We start from the raw sequence: 22,225 nt of genomic DNA, 5'->3' as shown, positions 1-22,225 counted from the left end.
AAAAAAAAAAACAGGACTGAAGTAAAAAATAGCACTTCACCTTAGTAATTATGTTACCTTTGGTGATTGATTAATACTCTCCACACACCAGTTTTCTGTTGAAAGACTACAGCTACTAATTGTATTGATCACATCAACATAAGATACATGCAGTGTACCCAATAAATGCTTGCTACTATTACTTGGCAAATGTTTTTATGTGTGCATCGGTGTCTCAGGAAGAGCGCAAAACATGTCATCTCCCATTTTGGAGAGAGGGTAGAATGCTGATCATCCAATCACTCTCTACTAGGATTTTCTTCTGACATGGAAACTGCTTACAGAGAACTGTGACATGCCAGACAGACTCTGCAGGAGGTTCAGTTCTTCTTTACTCACGTCCAGGGAAAGGATTAGAAAGACTATAAGAGATAACATAGATTGGTGGGATTGAGTCAAAGGATTAAGAAACACCAAAAGAAAGAAAAAAACAAAACAAAACAAAAAAAACTAAACTGAAACCAGAATGCCCTCCAAAAAACAAACAACAACAAAAAAAACCCACTACATTTCAGGTAACAGTTATTAGAAAATGTTAAACTAAGGCAAGGTTATTTATCTATTAAATTTAAAACAGGACATATTCAAAAGCACAGCATAAGGTATGGGGGTAAAATGTGGAAAACATGTTCATGTCTATGGCAGAGCGAGTGCACCCTTTGAGCCCGATTCCAAGGATTGGGAAGAGTAGAGCCCACGAAAAAGGCCTGGCCAGAGTCTCACCAATACATGTTAGGGTAAGAAACTGTTTTCCAAATGAATGTCAAAGTTGCTGGTCCTGCTTCTGCCAAAGATTTGAGGAGCTCATCTTTTTTTTAAAATTTATTTATTTATTATGTATACAATGTTCTGTCTGTATGCCTGAAGGCCAGAAGAGGGCACCAGACCTCATTACAGATGGTTGTGAGCCACCATGTGGTTGCTGGGAATTGAACTCAGGACCTTTGGAAGAGCAGGCAATGCTCTTAGCCTCTGAGACATCTCTCCAGCCCCAGGAGCTCATCTTTTTATATGCTCATCCCTCTGCTGAGCTGAGTCAGGCAACAAACACACATTAAGCACCGTCTACTAGGTTCTGTATCTTGAAAAATAAGACTCTTCCTGTTCTACTTATTATCAAAGTTTGCCTGACATCCTGGGCATGTTTCTCACTGTAGGTAGGGAGGGAACTAGAGGGGTTTTTTTCCAGCAATTCTGTTTTTAAACTTTCCATTTACACAAAAGTTTCACTTTCTGATTTACAGAAGGGTTTTACTTTTCTAGGCAGAGATTAAAAACCAAACAACTAACATACTACGAGAGAGATAGTCATGGAACACGATCAAAGGTCTTGAGATCGAACTTATTGGCCATGGGTTTAAGTACCAACACAAAAACCAAACCAACCAAAATAAAAAAGCAACAACAAAAACCCCAAACAAACAAGTACAATAAGCATGTAGCACATGTCCCTAATCCCAGCTCTCAGGAAGATGACGCAGGCAGATCAAAACTCAAAACTAATTTGGTCCACAAAGAGAGTTCAAGAGCTGCATAGTGAGACCATGTCTCAAATAAACAAATTAAACAACAGGAGAGGTTCACTTAATTGCCAGTTATTCAGTGAAAGATATAAAAGGTGATTTCATACTAGGCAGCACCCCAAAAAGGAGATCATATTTCTTCAGCAAATATTTGAAATCCTTTGTCTTTTACTTTTCTAAAATTTTCTGTGTGTTTGTGTGTGTGTGCACGCATGTGCATGCATGCACAGGGATGTGTGTAGGTGCATATACAGGACAGGGGGTAATGTAAGATGTCTTTATTTCTGTCCATGTAATATTGCTTTCTTTGTTTTGATAAAGGGTCTCACTATGTAGCTCTGGCTGTCCTGGAACTTGGGCTATGTAGACCAGGCTGGCCTGGAGATCACCTATTTCTACCTCCCAATTCCTAACATTAAAGGCATGTGCCACATTGCCCAGATGCACCTGATTTCTTGAGACAAGGTCTCTCAGTGAACCTGGAGCTCATGGTTTTGGTTTGGGCTAGACTAACTAGCCAATGAGCTCCAGGAATCCTTCCGTCTCCACTCCCCAGGGCTAAGCTTACAAGTGTATGCCATCACATCAACTCTTACATGGATGCCGTGGGTCTGAGCTCACGTCTTCACACGTTATGGTTGATCTCCCCAGCATATGCCCTTCATATTTTGCCTTCCAAGGAAAAGAAACACTCTAGGAATCACTGGCAAGGAGACTTCTGCTTTTATGGAAACTACATCTACTTAACATGAAAAATGCTGTAAGCTTTTTCTACAAAAAGATTGAGGCCTGTCCTACTGCGGCCACCTAACACACTTCTTTTGAAAGTGGACAGACGTCTTCCCAGCGCTTTCCTTACTCAATTCCTTTTGCTTTCAGCTCCTCCTTGACACGTGTCAGGTAATGAGGATCAGGGTAGCCAAAACTGCATGAAGAGAAAGGAATCCTGTTAGCTTCCTCCCAAATCATTCTCAAGAATCTGTACAATAGCCAGGAATGGTGGCAGAGGCCTTTAATCCCAGCACTGGGATGGCGACAGCAGTCAGATCTCTGTGAGTCTGAAGCCAGCCTGGGCCACACAGTGAGACCCTGCCTCTAAACAACAACAACAACAAAATCTGTACAATTTACATTTGAGAATGTAGTATTCTGGGATCCAGCATCCTCAGGCATCAGACAGTGGCTGGTATCTAGTCACTGAAGTGCCCAACGGACTAACCAGCATCTGTTTTCCAGACAGATTTCTTAACACCTTAGCTCATTCCAAGTACTGATGCACATAATGTTATAAATGTCAAATTCTACAGAGAAGGTAATCATATGATAGTAGGACTTTCAAATTCTACAGAGACGGTAATCATGTGATAATAGGACCTTCAAATTAGGAAAGTTAACAAGGTCTCAGCATAGTTTTCTTTTGAATGCCACAAGTAGAGAAATTCTGAGTTTTATAAAATACAATCAGATTTTAAATTACATCTCCCACCATCTAGGGACTCTTTATAACGAAGACTTTTTCTACCGTGTTTCATCCATGTGAGTTTAGTATCTTTGTGGACAATGGGAAGACAGGGGTGAGGGAGAGTAAGATGACCTTAAAAGAAACCAAAGCAGGGCTGGAGACATGGATCAGAGGTTAAGAGCACTGGCTGTACTTCCAGAGACCCAAGTTCAATTCCCAACACCCACATGTCAGCTCACACCTGTCTGTAACTTCAGGGGATCTGACATCCTCACACAGACATAAAAGCAGACAAAACACTGATATACATAAAAGCAAATAAATAAATAAATCTAAAAGAAAACAAAAATCAAAACAAATAACATTCCTAGGATCTTCCTTTCAAATTAGTATGAAACCCTAAAGTAAATCAACGTGGGCACCATTCATCTTAGGTTCTGAAACTCCTCTCTTTTCATGCATTTGGTGGAAGGGGTTATAGAAACAAGGTTTCTCTGTGTAGACCTAGCTGTCCTGGAACTCTCTCTGTAGACCAGGCTGGCCTTGAGCTCAGAAATGCACCTGCCTCTGTCTCCTGAGTACTGGTATTAAAGGTGTGCACCACCACTGCCCATCTTTGATATAAAATTGAATAACCAAGTCATAGATGATGAATGGCAGAGTAGAAGTTTAGAGGGACCAATTTTTTTTCAAGACAGCATTTCTCAACATAACCCTGGCTGTCCTGGAACTTTCTCTGTAGACCAGGCTGGTCTCAAACTCAGAGATCCACCTGTCTCTTCCTTCCAAATTCTGGGATTAAAAGCATGTGTTACCACTGCCTGGCTGGGACCAATACTTTTTGTCTTTAAGCTATCATTATGGATTAGTATTTTGCTGTGTTTTGGCTAGTTTTAAGACACAATTGGAGACATCAGAGATGAGGGAACCTCAGTTAAGGAACTGTCTTCTCAGGCGGTGGTGTCACACAACCTTACACTTAGCACAGAGGTAGTCTGGCCTGGTCTACAGAGTGAGTTCCAGGACAGCCAGGGTTATACAGAGAAATTGCCTCCATAAGATCCAGCTTTTGGCCAGAATGTAGAGCATTTCCCTTGTTCTCCTTCTTTTTTTTTTGAGACAGGGTTTCCCAGCAGCTATGGAGCCTGGCCTGGAACTCACTCTGTAGACCATGTTGGCTTCAAACTCACAGAGATCCACCTGTTCTTGCCTTCCAAATGCTGGGATTAGTGGTGTGGGCCAACACCATCTGGCAAAATTATTTTTTTATTTTTGGTTTTCCAGACAGGGTTTATCTTTGCAGCATTAGAACCTGTCCTGGAACTTGTTCAGTAGACCAGAACTCACAGAGAACCCACTTGCCTCTGCCTCCCAAGTACTGGCAATAAAGGCATGTGCCACCACCGCCTGGCACATTTTCTTAATTAGTGATTGGTGTCCAGCCCATTGTCAGTGGTGCCACCCCTGGGTGGCTATAAGAAAGCTGGTTGAGCAAGCCATGGGGAAGAAGCCAGTAAGCAGCATCCCTCCATGGCCTCTGCATTAGCTCCTCCAGTTTCCTGCCTGGTTTGAGTTCCTGCCTCCTCCTCCCTCAGTGACTGTGATTCAGAAGATGTAAGCCGAATACACCCTTTCTTCCTTAGTTTGTTTTTGGTCACCCCGGCAACAGAAACCCTAACTAATACACTGGGCTAACATCTACTGATAGAATGCTTTTTCAAACTCACAGCCTCAAACTGCAGCACTTAACACTCCCTATACTTTGTTCAGCAACCATTACATTTCAAAGGGCTCTTACTTTTCTGGTCTTCCAAACATGGATGTTTTGTGATGGACTCTCCTGATACTTGAGAGTCCCCTACTGTGAAAATCAGCCTTTGGCTAAAGGCTTCTCTGAGCAGATCCAAGACCTTTCTTGATACCCTGGTATCAGGCAAGTATGTAAAGCATTGTGTTGCAGGATAGGACTCTCCTGGGTTTGGGTCCTCATTCTGTATGAAGAAAAGAAAATGTTCTGAAAGACCTGGATATATCCAGATGCCCCTAACAGAAAAATAGAGCCAAAAATCTAAGCAGGGAGAGAAGAATCAGAAATCTAGATTAACCGGTTTAGTGACTCTGTTTCAGGAACTAGCTGAAATGAAAGATTATAATCTTGAGAATAATCTTGAGAAACAGGGAGTTACCCCTTTATGATTATCACTGGTATTTTTGGAATTTTTCGATGACACCCTCCCTACCCCATTTGGATTACTGGGTTGTGGTTTCTTCCCTTAAATACCCTTCTCCCAGCTACTTGAGGTGGAACTCCTCCCCTGAGTGGGATATGAGTCTCGGCCCCAGGGCTGATACCTGTCAATAAACCTCATGTGATTGCAGCAAGGAAGGTCTCTTGTGAGTTCGTGGGGGGTTGTGTTATCCCGAGACTTGAGTGAGAGTCTCCCCGATCTGGAGGTCTTTCAATTTTTTTTTTAAAAAAAGGCATGCCCCTGAAATTTACTATACTCAGGTGTGTTCATTGTAGGTGAACCATATTAAAAGCCAAAAACCAAAAATGCTCTTTTGCTCATATTCTGAATAATTCATAGTTCTCCTCTTCAGATTACATTCGTACCCACCCAACTCCTCCCATCCTGACATATGGTCTCTACCTTCAAAAAAAGATGTGAAAGGTTAAACGCACAGCTTGGCAGTGCTTACTTGGCATGCACAAGGGACTGGGTTCAGCCCCCAACACTGTTGAAATAGCTGAAAAGACATCCAAGTTCTAAGCGAACAGTATGGCCTCTAATTATTATGTCCCCACCACAATCACTGAATGAGTTCCCAGGAAAATCAGCATCTAAGAGGCTATTGGATGACCCCTTGGGTGCTGGTAACTCTAGCAGAGCCAAAAGAAACTCACGTTTCTCTGGTGTACTTACTGTTTGGATGCCACTTTCTATAATGTATTGAATCACAATTGAGTCACAGTCTGCATAACCTGGAAGTGACTGTTTTAATATGCTAATATGCGTGCTTCCTTCTGGCTTCTTCTGGATACCATAGTAAGTCTGACACACAGGACCAACAGGCTTTTGTGATACAGGAGGAGCAGAAGTCATGCTTGCACTTAGGGAGCCCCATGCTTGTAGCTACAGATACCCATGCATTTGTCACAGTAAAATTGGTGTAGGAGGTTCTTCTTTCTATGTGTTGCTTTCATTGGTTGAATAAAGAGACTGCCTTGGCCTTTTGATGGGGCAACCTTTTGATGGGGTGGAGTAGACAGAACAGAATGCTGGGAAGAAGGGAAGTGTGGCAGATGCCATGCTTCTCCTGCCCAAGACAGATACTGGTTAGACTCATGCGGGTAAGCCACGACCTCGTGGTGAACACAGATTAATAGAAATGGGCTACTCAAAATGTGAGAGTTAGCCAATAAGAGGCTAGAGCTAATGGGCCAGGCAGTGTTTAAATTAATACAATTTCTGTGTTGTTATTTCAGGGGCTAAGCTAGCCGGGTGGCGGGACACAGCCCACTGTTCCTCATTACTACAGAGTGGTGCCCAACATGATGGACTGACTCCACATAAAAACTGAGAGAGCTTAAAAGGGAATTCTACACACACACACACACACACACACACACACCAGAGTTTAACACAGCTTTTTGCTGTTTGCTAGGGCATGCCGTAGAGAGATTTCCTGATTCACCAATAGCAGCAGAAAAAAAGCCACACCATTTTAAAACGAGGCTTCCTGGGCCTTGCCGCCTGCGCAATTTCGGCTATGGAGCATTCGTGGGCTTGGATGTTTGTGTGCCCACTCGGGATTGGGAATAAAGTAGCTGGGCCATGTCCATGGCTCAGCTCTTCCTGCCTGGGTAGGCAGTGGGATCAGGTCTACTAAAAAGTGGCGGTTTTGAAATACCAGTTTCTGGGCTGTACCACCATTGCGATCTCTGTCTGGCTCCTGCAGGAGACAGAGCTTTTGAATGGGGTTTTGTGAGTAAAGTGCTACAGCTTGCTTGCTTGATGGCAATGTGGACTTGCTGTGTGCCTGGAACTGCATGCGGCTCAGGGGTACCAAATGGCTCTAAGGCAGAAGTGGCTCCGCCATGCTGAACTGTACTGATCTCAGTTAGGAACTATCATAATTATCATAATAACAGCGTAGTTAAGGTTTAGACTGGGCAGGAAACAGGCGGTACCATATTACCCCTACAAGGTGCAGCTAAGTTTTTAAGAAGCGCTTAGCATTTTCAAGAAGTGCTCCTGGACAGTAAAGAATTACAGATTCACAATAGGACAGATTCAGACATAAAAGACCTCTAAATTGGTCATAGTGTTGGATGGGTGTATGAAGGCTTAGGAGAGAGAAGAAAAATAATATGGAGAATAAAGTTAATGCCTTAAAATAAAGTTAATGCTTTAAAAAAGGGGGGGAAAGTCTTTAAAGAGACAAAGTACAGATAGTTATAGATTAAAATAAAGAAAAATAAGCCATGTAAAAATGGAAAATTCACAGAGAGCCTGGATTCTGTGTATTATTGTGTTTTCTTTAATTTTTTTGAATGTGAAGGAGCTAAATACAGAAATACATTTCATTGTGTGGTTTGTTAAGCTAATCCAACATGTATATTATAAAGCTATCTTGACTTCAGAATTTGGGTCTAAGGATATGATGCTTTGGAAAAGAGGTTCTTCTTTTGTTTTCACAGAAGATGAGACCCTATGGATTGCTTTTAGACCAATATGGTATGATAGACCATGTCCTCCTGCAAGGTCACCGTGAACACCTTCAGAAAATTACTTCACTCAACTGGTGACTGAGATGAACCTTGCACAGAGGATATACCATGAAATACCTGATTAATAGCGCCCTATAGAGCAGAAAGCAGTTTGAAGAGAAATAACTGTCCATATTCCCAAATATTGTTTATAAATGTTTTTTATATTTAAAGGGAGATATGATACAGATATGAATAATTTGCATTGGTATGGATTTTGCTTTATTGATATAAATTTAAGGTCAATTTTGTTATAAGTATATGTATTTCTGCTCTTGATTAAGGTATTGTGATTGTGTAGTTCATTTAAAAATGTAATGTATAATTAGGAAATATAGGTTGTTAATGGATAATCATCGATAATAGTCAAGCTTATAGTCATGTTAGATTTTCTAGATATATAGAGATATATTTCAATTAGATAGGCATTCTTCATATCTTTCACAGACTACAGAACATGGCATTTAATGTTTTAGTAACTTAGGGCTTTTCATGACAATGAGACACGTTTGTTCCTGGCAGTACCAATCTACTTCATGAAGAAGATGGGCATTGAAGAGGTTCCTTATGGAGTTTGTTAGACATTTGGGCAAGAATTGCTCTTGCCTGGACTATTGCATAAACTGGACATGAAGAACCTGCAAAGAGAGAACTACTGAACTTGACTAAAGGTGAGTTGGTCTTTTGGGGTTCCTGATTCATGAAAGAGTCTGCGAGACATTCTGCAGGACACAGAAGAAAGTGACTGAACTATCTTTGAATTTTCCTGCTTCATGGAAATGTCTGCTGGATACTATGTGCCTGTACGCTGAAGATGGATGCCCCAATGGTACAAAAGAACTTTGGGTGACTGTCCAGGCAGCGAGAAGTCTCTGTTATTTCAGACTTTAGAGTTGCTTATTTCTTGTTTAATGAGGTAATATTATATCCTTCTGGAGTCTTTGATGGAGTTAAAGAATGGATAGTCATAGTTATAGTTTTCCTTAGTTATGATAAAAGATAAAATAGATATAAATATTGTAACTGTAATTCTTGCTTGATAACTGTTTTGTTATATGTAATTTTACTATGTTAAAGTAAAAGCCTTTCTTTTTTGTTTAAACAGAAAAGGGGGAAATGGTGTAGGAGGTTTGTCTTTCTATATGTTGCTTTCATTAGTTGAATAAAGAGACTGCCTTGGCCTTTTGATAGGGCAGCCTTGGGGGATGGAGTAGACAGAACAGAATGCTGGGAAGAAGGGAAGTGTGGCAGATGCCATGCTTCTCCTGCCCAAGACAGATGCTGGTTAGACTCATGCCGGTAAGCCACGACCTCATGCTGAACACAGATTAATAGAAATGAGCTAATCAAGATGTGAGAGTTAACCAATAAGAGGCTAGAGCTAATGGGCTAGGCAGTGTTTAAATTAATACAATTTCCATGTGGTTATTTTTTAAGCATTTATTTGTTTGTTTGTTTGTTTGTTTGTTTACTTATTATACGGGGTATGCCTGCAGGCCAGACAGGGCACCAGACCCCATTACATATGGTTGTGAGCCACCATGTAGTTTCTGGGAAATGAATCCAGGACCTCCAGAAGAGGAGATGAGGGCACCAGACCTCACTACATATGGTTGTGAGCCACCATGTAGTTTCTGGGAATTGAATCCAGGACCTCCAGAAGAGGAGATGAGGGCACCAGACCCCATTACATATGGTTGTGAGCCACCATGTAGTTGCTGGGAATTGAACCCAGGATCTACGGAACAGGAGACGAGGGCATCAGACCTCATTACATATGGTTGTGAGCCACCATGTAGTTGCTGGGAATTGAACCCAGGATCTACGGAACAGGAGACGAGGGCATCAGACCTCGTTACATATGGTTGTGAGCCACCATGTAGTTGCTGGGAATTGAACCCAGGATCTACGGAACAGGAGACGAGGGCATCAGACCTCGTTACATATGGTTGTGAGCCACCATGTAGTTGCTGGGAATTGAACCCAGGATCTACGGAACAGAAGACGAGGGCATCAGACCTCGTTACATATGGTTGTGAGCCACCATGTAGTTGCTGGGAATTGAACCCAGGATCTTGGGAAGAGCAGGCAGGGCTCTTAATCACTGAGCAATCTCTCGAGCCCTTCGATGTGGTTATTTCAGGGAGTAAGCTAATCGAGTGGTGGGATACAGCCCACCACTCCTCATTACTACAAAAATTATGCTTATTTGCCTTCAAGCCCCCAGAGCTGATAACAGAGCATCTGAGAGGAGGTGAAGCTGCATTTGAGTCATTACTGTGGATACTGATGGGTGTCATGTAATCCGTATTTAATCTCTCTCCAGACGATGGGGACAGTCCCATTCTTTTGAACATATACTGCTTTGCCTGTGTATGCTGATTCGGCAAACCAATCAAAACTATTGACTCTTGAGATATCGTGAAGTGTACATATGGGTGCTTTTTCCTTAAGTCATCAAAAAAATTCGTGTTGTGTAGTTGAGCTCTCCCCTTGCCCAAATGTTTCAGTTGCAGGATTTCTGTCGTTAGCTGACACATGACTCGTTGGACGGCGTCAGTGAAACTGGCATAAGAGTGCATGAACAGGTCGACCTCGCTCTCCTTGGGGTCAAGGAGAATGCAGGTTTTCTGGGTTTTCTTCTGGACTTTTCCACAAGTGTTATACTTCTGCTCTATCTCTGAGAATTCCTGGAGCAATGCTGGTTTTAGAAGGTTAAAGAAAGTCGAAGAATCAATCTTAATCCCTGTCAGGTAATCTAAGTACATTGTCATAGAAGTCTTGGAGGAAGTTTGGGAGACTTTTTCTGCTGCTGCTGAGATGTCAGCTTGAGACCCGAGGAAAGTTAGCTTTCTTCCCTGTCTCTTTATCAGGAGCTTTGGGAAGCAGCGATTCAACTCCTGTCTGAGTTCCATTGCTCTCTGAGGGTCCTCTAAAAACACACAGTCTTGCTTCAGAGCTTGGGTGCATCTCTGATAGTCTCTGATAAAAGATTCACAGGCTGCTTCTAAGTTGCCTGGTTGGCCAGTGGTGAAGTGTACAGAGGCCATATTGGGAGCACTATCTTGGACTTCAATGTTTACACCAAACTCTTTCTCAATGGACTCTATTCTACCAGGACAGGCACGTCTGAAATATTCAAGGAAAAACACATAAACTTCAAAACAGCGCTCAGAAACATCTAACCCAGTTGCTGGGTCCCAAGAGGAAAAGCCCCTGCCCAAGTCTTGCTGGTTAGGTGGCTCTATCTCCACATCATAAGGGGTGTGTTTGTGCATTGAGTACTTCTGTTTCTGCTCACTTTCCAAAAGCTGCACACTCAGGAAGCGATGTATCTTCTCAATATCTTTGAAGCTGCCACATACCTTGGCAATTCCATCTTCACCCTTCACGCTTCTGACTCCAGGGCAGACAGAGGCTATGTGTGCCCTCTGCTCTTTGGAGAGTAGCTCACAGTTCAGCTCAGCGGTCACAGCAAGAAAGACCTGAAAGTTTAAAAGGCACAGGTACAAATTAGCTCTCGGATATAACCCCTCTTCAGGAGGACTCCCAGGAACACACAAAAGGCCACAATCTTTATTTCTTGTCTTTTATTTCTTTTTAATCTGCTGAGAGGAGCATTCTGCTGCAAGCCAGGCTTGTCAGCCCCATTTAAACATTAGACTCACCTTGTGGGAATTCAAAGATGAATTAAACAAAGAAAGTCAAGGCCAGGTCTCATTGCAGAGGTCCACATAACTAACTGGTTTGCCATGAAGCCTGGGCAGGAACATTTTCTAAAACTCATAGAAAAACATTTTCTAAGAGATCTGTGTCTAGGGGCACCATTATCTGTTTGACCCTAGGAGCTAAAGAGTGGAGAGAAGGCATTGCTGCTCTCTGTGAAGTTGCTGTGGTTCTCAAAAAAGCATCTATGAGCCGGGCAGTGGTGGCACACACCTTTAATCCCAGTACTCGGGAGGCAGAAGCATGAGTATCTCTGTGAGTACAAGCCAGCCTGGTTCCAGGACTGATTCCATAGGTACTGAGAAACACTGTCTCAAACAAACAAACAAACAAACAAACAAATAAATAAATAAATAAATAAATAAATGGTTTGTGAGGTTGAAGGTAGCTCTAAATCCAAGAAGAATTGCCTTCCTCCCTCATCAACACACTTTTTTTTTTTTACTTATTCTCTTACTTTAAGGAAATCCCAAAGCACAAAACACTTAACTCATATAAAGTAACTAAATCTTTTTAAATCTTGTTTTTTAGAAGTTCAGTGATGTTGGGTGGTGGTGGTGCATGTCTTCAATGCCGGCACTCTGGAAGCAGAGTCGGGAGTTTCTCGGTGGGTTTGAGGCCAGCCTGATCTACAGATTGAGTTTCAAGACAGGCTTCAAATCTATATGCAAAGAGAAACCCTGTCCCCCAAAAAAATTTTTTAAAAAGCTGGACTGTGGTGGCACACGTCATTACTCAGGAGGCAGAGATAGGCAGATCTCTGTGAGTTCGAGGCCAGCCTGGTCTATGAGAGCTAGTTCCAGGATGGCTAGGGCTGTTACACAGAGAAAGTCTGTTTTGAAAAAAAAAATAAGTCTGGCTCTTCTTTTTGTCCTGTCTCTGGTACTTACACCACAGCATCCAGCCCAAGGTGGTAGATCCCTATTTTCCATCAGGCAGGTTGCTGCTTCTTTTTCCTTCACCCTTCTTCTGCTGCTGCTGCCCAAGGGGACAGACCCCTCTTTCCTGCCTGGCTACCGGCTGGCAGCATATGCTCAGGATATTTCCTATCTGCTTCATACGGATGAAGGAATGTGCAAATGGTGTGACCACACATGTGTGATTCTGACTGTTTTAAATGTATATTTACGTGCCCTGTGTGTGTGTCTTGTTAACTGGGTATGTTTAAAATTTGCACAACTGCTCTAAAGAAACAACGCATGGACTGTTAGTGCCTTACAGCATGTGGGCAAGCAGCAGCTTGGCTAAGGCCAGGTCAGATGACCTAACCATCATCCTCACTAAGGGTGACCACGTGACCACTGCCATTTTGTTTAAGGTTAAAAGGGATACTTTGCTGCTATCTCCACTATGGGCAAGACAGATAGATCAGATGACTTAGTTGCCATCTTTCTTAAGGATGCTCTTTTGCCTCATCCCCCATCTCTCTCATTTTACCTATGTCTTTGTCTCCAATTCCCCCTTATACTGACTCTGTTGCAATGGCATATGTGCACAGTGGCATGCTTTTTGGCAGGACTCACCAGGGCACCCACTTCATGCAGGAACCCCACCCGCCTGCTCCTCCTGCTCCACCTGCAGCAGATCTGCCCTCTTAAACCTGCAACAAATCAGCTTCTTTTTCTTTGCTCCAAATACCTGCGTATGTCTGTCTACTCTCTCTTTAAATGTTCTATCTGTTTGCTACGCTGTGGGAGTCAGAGATGGAGAAGCCAGCCTGTCTCACTTAACACACACTGGTTTCCTTTCTTATCTTACTCAACTTCTGTTTAATATATGTGTATGTGTATGCATGTGACTTTTTATTTAACTTTATGTATGAATGTAAGCTAGCTTTAACTCTCCCTCTCTTTTTTTCTCTCTCTCTGTAGCTATTGTCTAAGAAAAATGTTTTAAACAGTCTAAATGACCTCTGTTCATTGTATCTCATTCTAGACTAAAAAACAAGTCTCAAATACTTTAAATTAGTATGTACTCTTAGATGACGATTAAAATATATGATTAGATTTGTTACAACACACTGTATATGTGATTTAACTCTGCTTTAAAATATATTCTGTATAATGATAAAAATTTAAGATTATTGTCACAGATGTGACAAAGTGGTGTTGTTTCACCTTGACTAAAGGTCAGAGAGTTCAGACGTGTTCTTGCTCCTTCAAGGTTATTGACAGGAGGTTTGACTCAGAGTGGTTACTATCGAGGACCTGCTACGACAGCTACTAACAGGATGTTTTGACCTAGGGCATGGTTACTTGATGCTTTGGGTATTTGAGAAGATGATCACTTTGTTTGATCCTTGCATTTTGAAAAAAAAAGTTTTTTGTCCTCCCTCCTCTTTGGATGGGGTACATAAAGCCAATGAAAAATAAACCTGGGCAGATTCAGTATTCACTGGATTGCCCTCCTGACTCTAGCCTTTGTATCTTTACTTTCTCTACCTGCCATTTCTTTTTTTTTCTTTTTTTTTCTTCTTTTTTTTTTTTTTTTTTTTTTTTTTTTCGAGACAGGGTTTCCCTGTAGTTTCTAGAGCCTGTCCTGGATCTAGCTCTTGTAGACCAGGCTGGTCTCGAACTCAGAGATCCGCCTGCCTCTGCCTCCCGAGTGCTGGGATTAAAGGCGTATGCCACCACTGCCCGGCTACCTGCCATTTCTTAATCCTCATGGTTCTCTCCAAGCATGGACAAATAAGTTGGGCAGGACCTGGCTGATGTTGTCGCCTGGACGTGGGGCACAGCAGGTTACAAAGATCAGTTTCAAAAGTTAATCAGTAACCAAAGCTAATGTAAAGATTAGAGATTTACACTAGCCAGCCCTTCCTGTAAGCTGTTTTTCACTATTATCACTTTTTATTGTTAAGCTTCTATTGCAAAAGGGAATTTTTCTTTGCTTCTTTGTCCTTTATAAGCATAAAGCTGATCTGCCTAGCTAAAACCAGTTAAAGTCAAACTGGAGGACTCTGGGTAAAACATTCCTCCACAACCTCTAAGCTTGGATCCAGTTCTACAGGCAGATCCTGTACTAATGTCACTGTAGTTATAACTCGGATGGACCCAATAGACAGTCCTCAGATATTGAGAGAACAGAGCATTAAAAATATTTAATTAAAAAGGTGTTGTAATTGAGAGACAGGTCAGTGAAAGATTTATGGCACAGGTGCCCCTAGCAGGTCCCACTGTAGGTGGGAGAAGCCAAGGTGAGTGGGAGACAAACAGATAAGTCATGTGGTGTGGGAGAATTGTCTGCATTCTGTCAATCATGTTTTAAATAAACACTGATTGGCCACGCAGGAAGTATAGGTGGGAAAACCAGACAAGAAGTAGAAATGATGCAATGAGAACAAGAGAATTCTGGGAAGGAGGAAGTTGATTCCCCCCACTCCTGTCCAGATCACCGAAGAAGCAGGATGTGATCTGCCCCACTGAAAAAGGTACTGAGCCACATGGCTAACATAGATCAGAAAAATGGGTTAATCAAGATGTGAAAGTTAGCCAGTGAGAGGCTAGAGTTAATGGGCCAATCAGCTTTATAATTTATAGAGATCTCTGTGTTATTTCTTTGGGACTTGCCAGCTGTGGGGTAGCAGGCAGGACAGAAACCCCAACGAGCAGGCCCCCTCATGTTACAGCCATGCGGAGAGAGCTTGGGTACAGAGTTTATTTAGTGGGTACGGGAGGGTATGGGATGGTAAGGGATGTGGGGAGAGAAAGGAGGGGACAGAGAAAGAGAGGAAAGGGGGAGGAGGCAGAGGCTGCCTCTTCAGAAGAAGAAAGGACAGAAAGAGGAAGAGAGGAGACAGGATATCAGCTTGTCTAGGCAGGAAGGGGAAGATTGGAAGTGGGATGGGCTTGTCTCTCAAGGCGACAGGGTACCCAGGTGACAGGAAAGGCCAGCATAATTATAATTATTATAACAGTCAGCTCCTGGCACTATCCCCCACTTCCTTCAAAGAATATGGATGGTACAGAAGAACTTCTATGTGGAGCTTGCTTCATGAATGGCAGCACTAGCCACTGAGCCAAGCTGCCTTTCACCTTGACTGCTGTTAAGACCTTCTTCTGACCATGAATGACAGGACACTGGAATCAACTCTCTCATATTGCCTACCAACAGGTAGGCTGGTCTTCCTACAAGCTCCGAATCCACAGGATCTTCTGAAGCCTGACAGATCTAGACCTAATAGCAGGAGACTGATGTTGCCCTCAGTGACCATGAAGGATCCTGGGGAGTGGCTGTCTAGGGAGCCAATCAAGTAAGTCTCTGTCATTTTCAATCATTAACTCAGATAAAATCTATCTTTCTCAAGAACTTTGATGCAGTTTGACAACTAATAGGTTAGCCAGCTTATGAGCAGCAACCAAGGCTTCAGCTACCTTCTCAGTTCTCTGTAAAGTTCAGCTCACAGGCCTCACTCTCCTAGAGCCAATACTAAGTCTCAAGACAGTTCATCTTCCTACCAGACCAAAAGAAGAGATAAACTCACAAAACAGATTTCAGTACAACTTCTTAACATTCCTTTGTTTAAATAAAAGGTGTTTTAAATAGCAAAGCATAAAAGATATGGATCTAAGAACCTTTTTAGAGTCTAAGAAGGTGTATTAAGGTTTGTAAATGCAAGTTATTAAGGTGTACAAGTGCAAGGGGAAACCTTTTTTCTCAGAAAAAGGTTTAAGTGCTGGTAATCTTAACTTTAACAAGTAAAATTCTGATAAGCCATTAATCTAGCTCTGGCAGAGTACTACCAGAATCATCATAGCCACAAACTCAAGATTTCAAATTCTTCTTGGTTGTTTCCTAACTATAGACTCAAAGATATTTGTCATTGTGCAAAAAACATCTGTCACAGTCATTTCTGGCATGAATATTCTGCCATTTCTACAATGTAAATTTCAATACAGACCATAAACAATGGGAATGTTAATGTGCTAAAACTTAACCCTTTTCGCAAATTCAACGAATTCTTGTAAGTTTTAGGAAGTCAACTTGGATTCACGTCAGGTGTACCCCCAAATAACAGGAGTTAAACAGCTAAGGCTCCCCACCTTTCCCTAGTCTTGACACCTCCCCAACCTTTCTCAATTACCAAGCCCTAAGGAAAATTTTTTTCCTAAGCTTAACCTTGTCCTCTGCTCTGTCAGCATTTTGTCAGCCTGGACAGTAGTGAAAAACCAGTAACCCCAGGTCATGGCCAGGGCCCCCAAGAAGCACCAGGTGGTTCCACACAGCCTTGACAGTAGTGAAAAAAACCAGTAACCCCAGAACATAGCTAGGACCCCAGCTGAACATCCCCAGGTCCCTCAAGGACAGTTGATGCCCAGATCAGCAGGAAGTAGTCTGGAGAACTCAACAACCTCATTCCCTAACCTGCCACATCTAACTCCTCACAATTTTTAATAAGGAGAGGAAAATTAGCATCCAGAAAAACCTGGCCCCACCCTTGAGGACCTGTGACTGTTTCATTCCGTGCATCTTGCCTACTTGTATGCAGGTAGTAGCACCCTGTCCCTTTATAAAAGGCGAAACTCCACTTACCTCTCTCTCTTCTTCCTCTTCCCCTTTCTCTCTCTGGATTTCTGACTCTCTCTCTGTTTCTCTCTCCCTCTCTCTCTTTCTTTCCCCCATTCCCGTTATCTCACTAAAACCAACACTTAAGCTCTGAGTGTATGGCGTATTTGTCTGTTACCTGCCTGAGTTCTCACATTCAGTGCTTTGGACTCACCTGCCACCAAGGTCCCTCTCGCGCAGAATCATAACAAAAACAAAGGAGATAGCATGTACAAGGCTTGAGTCAGCTCCCATAACAACTCAAGGCAGTGACCAAAAATGACAGTTCCTGTTATCTCCCTAAAACATACCCTGCCTTGCCCAAGTATGATCTAAAATGGTAAAACTATAACCACAGCCAATTAAGTTGTACTAATGTAACTGTTGCCTAACTAACCAATTATATTTGAGGTGAGCTAACTGTCACCAAAGCTCCCCTTAGCTGTGCTTAAAAGGAGCCTGTCCACTCCCCTCGGGGTTGTGGCCATTTTGTACAGGTGAATGGCCTAACATATGCTGATAATAACACTCCTTGCTCTTACATACTGTTTGAGTCTGGGGTCTTCCTTCAGTGTTTCCTCGGACCCTTCCACTAGGTCCTTTAATTTACTCATGTTCTCTAGATGAAGCATCATGTGGGTTGGTTGTTTGCACCCTGTTTAGGATAGGGGCTCTGCCACTGTATTCATCCTCCTTTATTCTTCCCGCACTTGTCACTGGAGAGAATTCTATTACACATCTGTTTACTCTTCTTTGTTTCCCTTACTCGATGTCAAGGCCCTAAGAGCAGGCCACACTGTGACTGTGCCGTGCCCCCAGTCCTACAACAGTGCCTGCCATACCTTAAACAGTACCTATCTATTTCTTGAATGCATTTTGTTAATGGGTGGTGCCTTCTCATAATTTAAGCCTCAGGCTCAATGTCACCTCAGCAAGAAGGTCTCTCATCTTCCCCTTGCATGCCTTCACCCTGTTCCTCTCTGATGCAAAACTCCTTTTTTATTCTCTTAGCACACCTCTGTCTTTGAAGTAGTTTTCCTCAGTTCATTTACCTGCTTATGGTCTGTGCAACCCCCTTACCCCAATACAGGCTGCATGAGGACAGGAATCTTGTCCCTGTTTATTCACCTCAGTAGCCCAGTACCTAGAGCAGCATCTGGCTCACAGCTAGTGCCCAGCTAAAGCTGCTGGACCAAAAGGGCAGAAGCGGTGACCTAGGGGCAGTTGTAGCAACAGTGCCAGCTCTTCTGTCAACACTCACCTCCTGGACAATAGTGTCATCAGAATCATAAACAGTCCTTTCATCAGACAGTGCTTCATCCAGAGACCGGGTCACAGATGGAGGACTGGAGCTTGGAGTCTCAACTGGCTGTGTCAGAGATGGAGGACTGGGTCTCAGGTCCTCCACTGACTTTTTCGTGGTTTCCAAAAAAATGGTCACAGGTTTGCCATCAATCACCACCTGGTGCTCTCTCTTTTTCAGTACTCTCTCCTTAGCTTCAGGGGAGACATGAAACACATTCACAGTGAAATGAGAGAAAACTTACAGATGACCCCCAGTGTCCTCTCTTGGTTGATTCTAGGAAAGTCTGAAGGCACCAAATCCAGAAATCTCCCTTATTGGTTTAGGACTTTCACACAAGCTACTCATATTCTCCCATTTGGTTTTTGTTTGCTTGTTTTTTTGTTTGTTTGTTTTTGAGATATGGTCTTACGATGTAATTCTTGCTGCCGTGGAACCCTAAATAGACCAGGCTGGCCTTGAACTCAGAGACTTCTATTTCTTCCTCTAGAGTGCTGGGATTAAAGGAGTATGCCACCACACCTGGCCTTCCACACACCTGGCCTTTTAAGAATATCTAGACAACTTTAATCCCTCACACAAGGTAAACACTCTGGAAATCCATGTTATGCTGTATTGTTTAGTTGGATGAACCCTATAATGCAGCACCGTTGTCTAAATTTCCTCAAGACCGAAACATTCTATCCTGCAGGGAAGTTCCTAGAGCCAGAAGGTGAACAAGTTAAAATAGCTTGAGGAAGTCCCTGAATCTGACCAGGTTCACTAGGTTCCTCCCTGCTAGAGTAATCAATAAAGACTGCTGAGAGTTGCACTGAGACTGGCAGAACAGGGGGAAAGGAAGACTGAGAAAAGCAGCACTGACTCTAAGAGAAGACAAGCTGCAATGACGACAACAGGCCTGTAACTGAAAGAATCAGAAACAAACTGAGTTGCCTGGAAGAGGGTTAGACCAGAGCTACTGGGACCTGCTAAGCTGCCTGCAGCCTGTGCAGTGTGCTCTAGATTCCCAGTGTTATGAGCTGTCTCTCATGCTAAGCTGGGCTCTTGTGCTATAGCTGTCTTTGAGTCATTTCTGCTCCTGTAAGTAACCCTCCTGTAAGTAGTCCTGTAAGAAACCTCAATAAAAGCCATTGGTTCACCAAGTTGGGCTTTGGTGGAATCCTTCCTTTGGTCTGTTGTAGGCTCCTTATCTGAGGTGAGTGGACCTGTGTGTTGTTTCTCCCCAGGAAGAGTTTTGTGTCCCAATAAGAACAGAGAACCTGAGCACTTGTGTCTGGAATTCTGGAATAGCCATTTGTTGGTGGGAGAAAGTTATCTGGAACTCAAAAGTAGGCTGCATAAGCTTTACTGTAGAAAATCATTTGGTTATTAAAAGACACATTTCTAGTCTGGGAATGAAGGTATACATTAATAATCCTAGCACTTTAACGGTAGAAGTAAGGGCAAGGGAATCACAAATTCAAGGCCAGCCAAGAGCAAGACCCTGTCTCAAAGTGGTGAGGGCAAGTCTATGCTTCTGAATTGGTCTTAAACTCTCATCTCAATGACATAGAATGATATTATATAGCTATGTAGGTAAACCCCTGCCAAACTAATAACCTAAAAGTTCAGAATGGTTTAAATGTATATACATTAGCTTTTCACAGATAAGAACACATGAGAATGTTCCCATTGTGCATCTCCAAGGAGCTTTTGGCTTTTTTTAAATGGATCATATATTACTTTTGTAATCCTTAGAAACAAATCAATGGAATTGTTATTTACAACAGAAAGGTGCATTGGGTATAGCTCAGTTGGAGGAGCACTTGCCTGGCTAGCACAGGACTCTGGGTTCCTGCTCCAATCCCCATTTCCACACTTTCCTTTCTCCTCTCAAGCCTGTCTGCTGGGAAACTGGACAACTCAGATAGCAAATGGAAACTTTCCCTAGGAAGCAGCCAAACTTCAGGAGCAGGCACATCTAAAGCTCTGTCCCCCACTGTAGGATGGAGGAAGTCTGTGGGCAGCAGTGGCTCCCACAGGCAGTGCCACACTCCTGAGGGCTCTCCTGGGAAGCATGAATGGATCTGTTTGGAAACCTGCATGGTCTGCCTTTGCACCCGACCCTGGCCCGGTTCTACTGTCCCCACTCACCTGCCCTTTCTATGAAGTTCACCTCAAAGGTGTCAGGGGCGCTGGGGCCCATGGGCTGGACACTGCACTCCCCGCCTCCGGAGGCCTGGCTCTGGAAGTATATCTCTAGTTTCCTGTGGGCCCGGGAGATGGACTCCGGCAGCCGCACAAGTAGCGGGGACGGCAGGCAGGGCCTGGAAGCCATGGCTGTTAGCGTCTGGCTCACCTAGCGCTTAGGGACTTTGCACCTCACAGAGAGCAAAGAAGAGTCCTGCTCCAGGGACCTGGGCTGCAAAGTTTCAGTTTCCTTTCCCAGGAGGCCCCTCCCTGTTCCCTGCAGAGCCACCTTCTTTCCTCCTTTCTTTCTCTGGATTCTCCAAGGGCCTTTGCCCCAGTGAATAGATTGGTAGGGAAGTAATTTCTCTAGGGTCCCAAGTTGCCTTCTTCTCTTGCAAGATTGGAAGAGTGGCAGGAACAGCAATCAGACTTCCTAAGGAAGGGTGTAGAGCAGCAGAGGGATAAAAAGTTTTTCTCATGTTTGTGCTCTTTGAAACTATATTGTTTGGATTAACATTTGCTGAGATGCAATTCTGAATTCAACTTATAGTTACTAGTTTTCATAGAAATTGAGGGCGTTTACCTGGTTGGTGACCTGTTGGGTACTTAGGAATTTTCTGCTTTGGGTCCTTAAGATAGCCAGCAACACAGATCTGCTTGCTGCCCAGAGTCCCCAGAGAGTGAGGTGGAGAGGCACCTGACTACAAGCATAGGTGCCTGTGAACAAAGCAAAAGCCAAGGCCTCCAAGAACTGGTTTCAAGCAGAACCTTAAGGTGGGTGGTGGGGGGAGGAGAGCACCCCAGACTGGGAGAGCTATACTCTGACTGAGAGCTCAGTACCAGGCCTGGGAGCAGATGAGATGGGTCAGGGAGAGGATGAAGAAGGTTCTTTTAGATCTACAGTGTCAGCAGAAATGCAGTAGAGAATATGTGTGTTAACTGTAAAGTTTATCACCATGGTTTAACTTGTATACAAGGCGATGGCCCGTCTTGGTTGTCGATAGGACACCGCCTGGAATCAGCTAACACCCCCCTCTAACTCCCTAGCACTGGGAATAAAGATGTGCACTTCCACACATCTTTTTTTCTTAACTTGATTTTATTTTATGTGTATGTGTGGATGCCTTTACACATGTGTGTTCACCTATGCATGTCTGATGCCCATGGATACTAGAAGAGAGTGTCAGATCCCCTGGTGCTAGAGTTACCATTAGATGTGAACTGGTCAATGTGGCTGTAGGGAATTGAATCCCAATCCTCTGCGATAGCAGCAAGGCCTCTTACCCACTGAGATTCCTTCCAGCCTTAAAAAAATAAAAGAGCTTTAAACCACCTTAGATATTTCTTTGAACTGTCTTAAAGCCTACAAGAACATCATCAGAAGAAACATCATTAGTTTTTGACCCTTGTCACTGGCAGTGAAGCCTTTATTGAGGACACAAAAGTCAGGTCTTCCTTTTTCAAGTTGTTCATGGTTTCCCTGTGAACCTATGGAAAACTGAGAGATGAAATTAAAGAGATGATTTCCAGATTATCACTAAAGCAAACCTCCAGGAAATCCAAATCTTGTCTCCTAGGAGCAGCAATGGAAACTGGCTTAGAGAACACCAGATCCCTGCCACCCTAGCTGTGGACTGGGGGGCACTCAGTCTCCCTGGTAGGTGACTTCCTTTCTGTCATTGGTTGTT

General features: G+C 43.2%; 1 protein-coding gene across 1 annotated transcript in view; it reads right to left on the bottom strand.

Annotated features, from left to right (window-relative positions):
• LOC119825567 (E3 ubiquitin-protein ligase DTX3L-like) overlaps positions 1-20,759 on the bottom strand; it is a 32,064-nt gene extending 11,305 nt beyond the window's left edge. The window contains exons 1-5 of the mRNA XM_042055820.1: positions 20,502-20,759; positions 18,327-18,562; positions 9,493-11,280; positions 5,949-6,158; positions 4,823-5,015 (exon numbers count right to left, since the gene is read on the bottom strand). Of these exons, the coding sequence (XP_041911754.1) occupies positions 4,823-5,015; positions 5,949-6,158; positions 9,493-11,280; positions 18,327-18,562; positions 20,502-20,685 (2,611 nt within the window). The 5' untranslated portion in view covers positions 20,686-20,759. The remainder of the gene's footprint in view (positions 1-4,822; positions 5,016-5,948; positions 6,159-9,492; positions 11,281-18,326; positions 18,563-20,501) is intronic.
• Positions 20,760-22,225: the final 1,466 nt, after the last annotated feature.

Source organism: Arvicola amphibius, chromosome 10 (genome assembly GCF_903992535.2).
Source record: "Arvicola amphibius chromosome 10, mArvAmp1.2, whole genome shotgun sequence".
NCBI classification, from domain to species: Eukaryota; Metazoa; Chordata; class Mammalia; order Rodentia; family Cricetidae; genus Arvicola; species Arvicola amphibius.
Note: the sequence above shows the minus strand (reverse complement) of the source record. Positions and strands in the feature narration are given on the sequence as shown.